The sequence below is a fragment of the Sinocyclocheilus rhinocerous genome, unplaced genomic scaffold (assembly GCF_001515625.1).
Source record: "Sinocyclocheilus rhinocerous isolate Xijiao unplaced genomic scaffold, SAMN03320098_v1.1 scaffold1068, whole genome shotgun sequence".
In the NCBI taxonomy this organism is placed as follows: domain Eukaryota; kingdom Metazoa; phylum Chordata; class Actinopteri; order Cypriniformes; family Cyprinidae; genus Sinocyclocheilus; species Sinocyclocheilus rhinocerous.
The window spans coordinates 358,255-368,388 of record NW_015633196.1 but is presented as its reverse complement, the minus strand read 5'-3'; the positions used below and the strand labels follow the sequence as shown (position 1 = coordinate 368,388).

At 39.4% G+C, this 10,134-nt stretch overlaps 1 protein-coding gene across 1 annotated transcript in view; it reads right to left on the bottom strand.

The window, feature by feature from the left end:
• Window positions 1-252: 252 nt before the first annotated feature.
• Window positions 253-10,134, bottom strand: part of LOC107743914 (protein FAM179B-like) — a 24,845-nt gene continuing 14,963 nt past the window's right edge. The window contains exons 15-21 of the mRNA XM_016557363.1: window positions 8,575-8,733; window positions 8,365-8,491; window positions 3,716-3,828; window positions 3,467-3,647; window positions 2,138-2,357; window positions 1,982-2,068; window positions 253-1,015 (exon numbers count right to left, since the gene is read on the bottom strand). Of these exons, the coding sequence (XP_016412849.1) occupies window positions 756-1,015; window positions 1,982-2,068; window positions 2,138-2,357; window positions 3,467-3,647; window positions 3,716-3,828; window positions 8,365-8,491; window positions 8,575-8,733 (1,147 nt within the window). The 3' untranslated portion in view covers window positions 253-755. The remainder of the gene's footprint in view (window positions 1,016-1,981; window positions 2,069-2,137; window positions 2,358-3,466; window positions 3,648-3,715; window positions 3,829-8,364; window positions 8,492-8,574; window positions 8,734-10,134) is intronic.

The window sequence follows — 10,134 nt, the reverse complement described above, 5'->3', positions numbered from 1 at the left end:
ATTAAAAATAAAGAACAGCACATTTGTGGATTCTTTCTCTAATAGGTAATTCAAAAAAATGCTATTTTTATTTGTCACAGAAATGTGAAGTTACCAGTTATCATTTATTTTTAAACATTAAGCTCATATATGTTCATGTGTGGAAGAATAATGTGAAAACACTGGCAAATCCAGAACCATTCAATGAAACATATAAACTATGAAGACTGAATTAATCTCAAGTATCAGTGCGGAACGATCACAGCACACGTGTTTACAGAAATAAGACACTTTATTATATAGATAAATCTCTGTCTCTGGGATATAATTTAATGTGAAATCTCATCAAGGCTGTTCTGGAGTGACTGGCACTAAACTGAGGACTACATCTGGACAGTTTTACTCTGGTTTACAGCGTCACATTCACTGGAACACAACGCGTTCACGTCCAGAGTGGATACAGGCATCTTCTCGCTCAAAATGCTAATTTCCTCGTTTTTTAAAAACCCAATTAATTTGGTCATGCAAAAAAACCAGGACGGGTCGCACTTAAAACAGGCCATGATGACGTCAATATTCGCAAAACATATACACCGTACAGCTAATACTGCGCTATTATACAGTAGAAAAGTCTGGTGTAAATCCTGCACAAACACACAGGTCTGGTAGAAATGTTCAGAGCACACGTTACAGAACAACATCGGAGTGATTGTGCATCTGAAGATCACGTTCTGTAGCGCTGCAGCACGCGACTCATGAAAGTGCAAAGTGTTTCTTCAGCCGTGCGTGAGCTCATCAGTCAGGCACTGCAGGGCTCTCAGGAGCTGGTTCAGCTCGCTCTGCACGCTTGCAGGCTGTGAAGCGGCGCTCTCCAGCAGCGTCTGGCCCATGTGTGCGTGCAGCGCCTCGGCAAGCTTCGCGGTGGCCATCCGGACGTTCCCGCTGTTAGAAGAGGAGCCGAGGAGCGTCCAGAAGAGCGGGAGAACCTTCTGCTCCACCAGCTGCGGTCTGCGCGGGTACAGCTCCGTCACCAGCTCTGAGAAACAACACAAACATCACGCTTCCAGCTCCACACACGCTTGAGGAAGTGCAATGACAGAACTTATCAAGTCTTGTTTTCTGAGACACTGATCAAAATGAAGTCAGTTTAGGATTAAAATATAAAACTATTATCTGCCAATGGGGTAGAGCTACATGATTTGAAAAAAAAAAAAAAATTTCTAAATCTAAATTTTTTATTTTTTCAGGTTAAAATTATGATAAAAAAAAATAAAAAAATTATGAATAACTCCAGGATTGTTGTGCTTGTTTGTAGGGCTGCACAATTTGTGCTTAGACATCAAGATGAATAATAATAATTATTAAAGATAAAAAAAGTATAAAACAATTATAAGTATTTAAGAATAAAAAATAAATAAATAATAATAATATGTATATTTTAATAATTTTATAATAATGATACTGCAGGAGGCCTATGACTATAAATCATTAAAAAGGTCTAAGGTTTTATTATAAAATAGTATTTTATGATGAGAAGAATCTGTGAAAGTAATTTCTTGTCAGGAGGTGTGCATGCTGTGCATAGATTTATTTAATTCAAAAGCCTTTGTGACTTCATAATCACACGAAGCCAAACTGTGATTGTTTTTTTATTTCGATTAATTGTGGAGCTCTACAGCGGAGTCAGCAAAATCCACTTATTCAAATTTTTATTTTTTTGTTTGTTATTGATATTTGTTCTTGTTTTAAGCTTAAACCTGCTTCATTTCTCAGAAAACGAGACTTCATATCTTCTTGTTACATCTCCAGTGAATGTGTCTTGATTTAAGAATGTTTAGATATTTGTACTGGAAAACCAGACAGAAATACTGAAAAAGAGATTACATTTTTTGCAGTGATGCAACATTTAATGCCACGACTTTATGGATTTAAGACTTTCTGCTCTGATTGAAGAGTTTTTAAGGCTTATTTTGTGGAAGGGTGAATAAAGAGCTGGACTGACCGGCGACTCTCTCGATGAGGTCCAGCTTGGCTTTCCCGCTCAGATACTGGGCTTTGGAGCAGAAGGGCTGCAGCAGGAGGCTGTTGTCTGAAACACAGCGTCAGAGTCAAACACACTGAAGATCAGCTCAAATCAGTCAGAGCCAACTCAACGCACCGATGTTGTGCATCAGAGCCTGAACGGCTCCCAGCGCCGCCGTGGAGATGCTGCTGTTCTTGGAGTTGAGGTGATTGTCCACGACGGCGGGGATCAGGATGTTGAGCACTGGAGCCAGACTGTCTCTGAGCAGAGCGATGATGGGCTGAAGAGCCTCCAGAGCCCGCAGGCTCACCTTACTGTTGGACTCCTGCAGACGAGCCTTCAGAGCATCAAACACCTGCAGCAGACCATCAGAGTCAGCATCAGCATCATCACCATCATCATTAACATCATCCTCATCAGCAGCATCATCATCATCAACATCATCATCATCATCATCATCATCATCATCACCATCAACATCATCACTACCATCACTATTATCATCATCATCACCATCAACATCATCATCACCATCATCACCATCATCATCACCATCATCAGCATCCTCATCATAATCATCATCATAATCAGCAGCATCAGCATCAACATCATCATAATCATCATCATCATAATCATCATCAGCATCATCATCATCATAATCAGCAGCATCATCATCATCATCACCATCATCAGCAGCATCATCATCATCATCACCATCATCAGCAGCATCATCATCATCATCACCATCATCAGCAGCATCATCATCATCATCACCATCATCAGCAGCATCATCATCATCATCACCATCATCAGCAGCATCATCATCATCATCACCATCATCAGCAGCATCATCATCATCATCACCATCATCAGCAGCATCATCATCATCATCACCATCATCAGCAGCATCATCATCATAATCATCATCAGCAGCATCACCATCATCATCATCATCAGCATCATCACCATCATCACCACCATCATCATCAACATCATCATAATCATCATCATAATCATCAGCATCATCACCACCATCACCACCATCATCATCAACATCATAATCATCATCATAATCAGCAGCATAATCATCATCATAATCATCATCAGCAGCATCACCATCATCATCATCAACATCATCATCACCACCATCATCATCAACATCATAATCATAATCAGCAGCATCAGCATCAACATCATCATAATCATCATCAGCAGCATCATCATCATCATCATCCTCATCAGCATCACCATCAACATCATAATCATCATCATAATCATCAGCATCATCACCACCATCACCACCACCATCATCATCAACATCATAATCATCATCATAATCAGCAGCATAATCATCATCATAATCATCATCAGCAGCATCACCATCATCATCATCATCAGCATCACCATCAACATCATCAACATCACCATCATCAGCATCATCATCAGCAGGATGATCAGGATTACCGGGAATAGGCTGCCGATGACCAGAGCCGGGTTCTCCTCGCAGTCGCACACCAGCTGATCGATGGCCTTGATTCTCTCCCTGAAGTCCTTGGAGTTGAGCAGTGTCTTCATCTGTTTGACGTACTCGCTCCGGTCTGCGAGGCTGTGGACAGCCGCTTTACTCCCCGCCTGACCGCAGTCCCTGCAACACACGGCTGATGAGCAAACGGGAAGCATCACATGAACAGACGTGTGGCTGGCGTGTCATACCTGCTGCCGCTCAGAGGATCACGCGTGAGGGACGAGGTGCGCATCACCCCACTGCCTGAGAGAGAGCGCCTGCCCCGCGCCGACGGAGCGTCCTGAGGCATCTCCCCCAAGCCCTGACACACACACACACACACACGTTTGTTTTTGTGAATTGTGGGGACATTCCATAGGTGTAATGGTTTTTATACTGTACAAACTGTATGTGCTATTGCCCTACACCAACCCTACCCCTAAACCTACCCCTCGCAGGAAACTTTCAAAAAAAAAACTCACTCTGTATGATTTATAAGCGTTTTGAAAAATGGGGACATGGAGTAATGTCCTCATAAGTCACCTTCTCCGTGTAATACCCATGTAATACCCATGTCATTATACAAATTTGTGTCCTCATATGTCACAAAAACGCACACACAGATACACACACACAGATACACACACACACACACACACACACAAAGATACACACAGATATACACGCACACACACACACACAGATATGCACACACACACACACACACAGATATATATACACACACACACAGATATATCTGATGTGTGTTGACAAACTGAACAAACAGCATAAATCGCCCAATTTCACTTCATTTTGAGAGACAGATGCAAACTCTCATTTTTGCAAAGATCCATGCAGATACAGACAGTGCTTCTGAGGAGTTTTGTGAGCTTCTTAATAGCAAATAAACTAGATAACCACAAGCATAACTGTGGAAAATGTAATTTCAATCATTTCAAATTATAATAATTTAAATAATTTAAAATATAATTTAAAAATGACTGTAATGCAATGCATAAAAACAGTGTAAAACATGATGTATTATATAATATTAATATAAATAATTAGATCATTCTAATATGCTGATTTGCTGCCCAAGAAACATTTCTGATTATTATCAATGTTGAACACAGTTGTGCTGCACAATATTTTTGTGGAAACTGTGATACACTACCATTCAAAAGTTTAAAATAAGTAAATAAATTAATACTTTTATTCTTCAAGGCCACATTAAATTGTTTAAAAGTGACAGTAAAGTCAGAAGTTTCGAACGAATCGAGCAAATCAATGACTTGGCAGCAAGCAGGTTGTGCGTTACATGTCTCCTCTTTGTTTCTGCGTTGTGTTAATTTTTCTGTAATGTCTGGCGCACTTCATTATTTTTACCAGTCTTTGGAACATTTTTGTCACCTGCCTCTGTGTGTCTGCGATCATTTTTGGATTGTGGGCGCTGGCTGAGTGCTTTTGACGGCGAGTTGCGGGGCCTGTTGCGCTTCTGCTGATCCGGTGTCTGGGTGGACGTCGTTTTTGTGTGGCGCACGAGCTGCATGTGAACTACTGGACTACTGGTCCTGTGTTGTCCGTTGACTGTTTTGATGTTTACCGGATCTCCGGTTTTCCAGCTTCTGCTAGAGTACTGTCTGGTTAAAGATACGATAAAGCGCTGGCTGGTAGTATTGGCTCTTTGTTTACACGCGAAATTCAACGTCATCTCTCAGCTGACTCGGTGGATTGCAAACTCGGACTGGACTTCACATGCTACGGATCCGGAGCTGTTTTTGATGGATTAGGCTACTCACTGTCTTTTAAATCTGTGGTTTGTAAACACGGATTGGATTCCAATATGTCACGGTTTCAGAGCTATTTCTTATCAGACTGTTTATTGACTTTCAAAGGGAGATTATTTTTGATTTTTGCTGCACTATGTTTGTTTTATTTGTGCAGTTCTGTTGATGTTTTCAATAACTGTTCAGCCCCAGTTGCAGTTCTGTCTACTCCATTTATATCAGGCAGAAGTACATGTTCAACCAGCTGCCTACCATGGGGCAAGCCATTGCCTTTATCATCTCCAGTCATCATCAGTTCAGTTTTTTTGGTTCGTATAATCAGCATTATGGCCTTACAGGACAATTTTTCTGTGCCACCTCAACCTAGTAAGACTGTTAATAAGGACTTTACCATCAAATTGTTCAGACAGAGATGTCTTATCATTCTTTTGTTGTTGATGTCAGGGAATGTTCAACCGAATCCCGGGCCATTTGATTGTTCATTTTCAGATATTTTGGCAAACAAATCTATACATTCATTAACTTTTGACTGTTTTTGTAATCGTAAAGGTCTTGGACTAATGCATTTGAACATACGTAGTCTTCTCCCTAAAGTTGCTGAGCTTACTGCATATGTTCACACTGCAAATCCTGATATTCTTGTCATCTCTGAATCATGGCTTAAGAAATCTATTTCTAATTTTGCTGTCTCAATTCCTGGTTACAACACTTTTCGTCAAGATAGAATTTCTAAAGGTGGGGGGGTTGTTGTCTATTGTAGGGATAATTTACAGTGCTCAGTAATTACCTCAAAATCTGTTGCTAAACAGTTTGAGTTAATACTTTTAAAAATTATTTTATCTAAAACATTTTTTATCACTGTAGCTGGTTGTTATAGACCGCCCTCTGCTCCTGCATGTGCTTTAACTGCTTTAAGTGAAATAATTGCTCCTTACATCTCTTCTGAATTTATTTTGTTAGGGGACTTGAATTGGGATATGTTTGACCCTCCATCATCCTTACAGTTACAACTGGATGCACTTAACTTGTCCCAGATTGTGCAGGCCCCTACAAGATATAATACTAAGACTATGGAATCTGGTTCATTAATTGATATTATTCTTACTAATAGGCCAGAGAGGTATACATCTGGAGTGTTCTGTCAAAGCCTTAGTGATCACTGTAATATAGTCTGTGTTCGCAAGGGCACCACCTTAAGAAATCCTCCGGTGCTCGTTTTCAAACGTTTTTTGAAAAAATTTAATGAACAGGCTTTTTTGAATGACCTGGCTGATATGGACTGGTACAGAATTGGGCTTATTCCTGAAGTTGAAGAGGCATGGGCATATTTTAAATTCTTGTTCAGAACTGTTTTGAACAAACATGCTCCTCTTAAAAAGATTAGAGTAAAAAATCGTCTTAGCCCTTGGTTTAGTCCAGATTTGTCAGAGCTTATTCGCCAAAAACACACTCTATGGCGCAGAGCAAAGATTTCTAATAATATCTCTGACTGGCAATCATATAGGGCTATACGAAATAAATGCACTCAGTCTATTAGACAGGCAAAATCAAGTTATTTTAAACATCATTTGACTGTTAATAATACTGATTCTCGAAAGTTCTGGAATATCATCAAATCAATGGAAAATGAAAACATCTCCTCCTGTTTGCCTACTGTAATTAAATATGATGGTGTTGTTATAACAGACAAATCAAAAATGGTCGATCATTTTAACAAATATTTTGTTAATGCTGGCTGTGCCTTCGAGAATAGTTCCGATACTTCTAATTGTTCCCCTGCCAACTTGGCATCTGTTATGCATTCACCTGTCTTGGGTTCCCCCTCCTTCTCCTTTCAGTCGATACAAGAGACCGAGGTACTTGGGGAATTGCTTAGCTTGGAAATTCATAAATCTGCCGGATTGGATGAATTGGATCCATTATTTTTAAAGAAATCAGCTTATATTATTGCAGCGCCTATCTCTTGCATTTTTAATCTCTCTCTCCAAATTGGTGTTTTCCCGAGGGACTGGAAATCTGCAGCTGTAATCCCACTTTTTAAAGGGGGTGATGACTCAGATCTAAATTGCTACAGACCCATTTCCATTTTGCCCTGTCTCTCTAAAATATTAGAGAAGTTGGTCAACAAGCAGCTTACGCACCATCTGGAGACCTATAATGTTCTTAATCAGGTTCAGTCTGGCTTCAGATCCGGCCATAGTTGTATCACTGCTACACTTAAGGTTCTCAATGACATCATATGTGCCATTGACAACAAGCAATATTGTGTAGCTGCATTCGTTGATCTGGCAAAGGCTTTTGACTCTGTGTTTATTCAATCAATCAAATCCAAACGGGTGTTTTATTTCACACACATACACAGATTATATGACATTCATGTTCTTAACAAACGCTTGACCTCAATAAAGTGACTGAAAAATGTTAATTAACAGGACAGGCAGCTGGGAATGAGAACATGATGCATGCTAAAAAAAAAACAAGATAAACATACTCAAACAGCAAGAGGACACCGATAAACTAATCAAGTAAAAATACAGTTATTTTTGATATTTTAAAGGAAATTTATACTTTCATTAAACAGGGATGCTTTCAATTGATCAGAAGTGACAGTCAAGGTTTTATAATGTTACAAAGATTTCTATTTCAAATAAATGCTGTTCTTTTGAACTATCTATTCATCTGTGAGTCCTTAAAAATAAAATGTATCACGGTTTTCCACAAAAATATTGTGCAGCACAACTGTTTTCAACATTGATGATAATCAGAAATGTTTCTCGAGCAGCAAATCAGCATATTAGAATGATTTCTGAAGATCATGTGACACTGAAGACTGGAGTAATGATGCTGAAAATACAGCTTTGATCACAGAAATACATTACAGTTTAACAGATATTCACATAGAAAACAGCTGTTTGAAATAGTAATAATATTTCAAATTTTTGATTCACTGGTGAACAGAAGAGACTTCTTTCAAAATAATTTTTAAAAATCCTACTGACCCCAAACTTTTGAGCAGTGGTGTACATTTAAAGGGAAACGGCCAGCTGTGTTTGTGAGGGGTTTGTGCACACCTTGATTTTGAGCGTGAAGACGGCGTCTCTGATGGTCGGCAGGTCTTTAGCAGAGACAAACTTCTCCATCATTTTATCAAAGTCACGGTGAGAGGACAAAAACAGCAGCATGCGTCGACCAAAGTACCTGAGAGACACAGTAATGAAAGCATGAAGCACTGAGGGGAGAGCGTGTCAGGCTGCGTGACCTCTGACCCCTGCGCCGCTCACCTGGCCTCCTGAGACGAGTCCTGCACCAGCTTACAGACGGCTGGTAGGATGCGGTCGGTCAGATCTTTAGCTCCAGACAGCAGACGAGCGGCTCCGACCCGCTCCACCAGACCGCTGAGATGCAGAGCCGCACACTTACGCACTACTGAGTTCAGATGACTGTGAACGAAACACATTACAGAATAACATCTCTAACCCTCTATATCAAACTAGTCAGAAAAATACAAATATCTGTAATGGAACAATCAAAGTGTGCATATGTGTTTTTGTTGAGTATCATATTTGCTCCATCAAGCATTTATGGCTCATTTGTGTCCCTGCAGCACAAAAGCAGTGTTAAGTCGCTGGGGTATATTTGTAGCAATAGCCAACAATACATTGTATGGGTCAAAATTATACATTTTTCTTTTATGCCAAAAATCATTAGGATATTAATAAAGATCAGGTTCCATGAAGATATTTTGTAAATATCCTACCATAATTATATATCAAAACTTAATTTTTGATTAGTATTATGCATTGCTAAGAACTTAATTTGGACAACTTTAAAGATGATTTTCTCAATATTTAGATTTTTTTGCACCCTCAGATTCCAGATTTTCATATAGTTGTATCTCAGCCAAATATTTTCCTATCCTAACAAACCATACATCAATGGAAAGCTTATTTATTCAGCTTTCAGATGATGTATACATCTCAATTTCGAAAAATTGACCCTTATGACTGGTTTTGTGGTCCAGGGTCACATATAGTCTGATATAGTGAGAATATGGAGGAAAAAACATGAATCTGCCGCAGAAGCCGATATTTATATGATGAAATTCTGATGCTTGTGATGTAAATCAATGAGAGCTTTCTAACAGTAGAGCAGATGCTGACATAAAATGATCTAAATATCAGTCGTGGCTCTATATCTCCAGTAATATAAGATGAGATTGAAATGCTCCAAACATATAATGCAGTGATTGAGAGCTGAAGAAATAAAGGCTCCTCAGAAGATGTGAGATGTTCTGGAGGCTTGTGAAGATCATTCCTCCGCTGAGGAACAGTGAAAGTAAAGCTTCTGGAAACAAACGCTCCTCAAAAGATCCTGAGGATCAGATTTGAGACTCTAAAACATGATTGATGGAGAATCAAGTAAAGCTGAGCTGCTTCAGTCCAGTAAGTGTTCATCTGGAGATATTACTGCAGTTATTCTGACCTTTACTTGATAAAAAACAGTCAAGATTTGACAGCAGAAACACACGAGAAGCTCCGAAGTTTGTAAACACCTCTTACTTGATAAAAATGTACAAACTCAGACGACAGAAGGCATGCAGTAGATTGTGTACAACAGGTTTTTTTAGAAAGGTTTTGATCGTGTTGATTATTTAGAGGCCATCGAAATTTGCTTATGAAATATGATACAGCGGGTATCATAAAACACCTAATCATAAATCTATAACAGGTCAGGACATCCAGCACAATATTAGAATGAACTTCCTTGCTGCACCCAGCAGCTTCCTAATTACACTTCTGGCTATTCATTACACACACACTCACATGCACACACACACACAC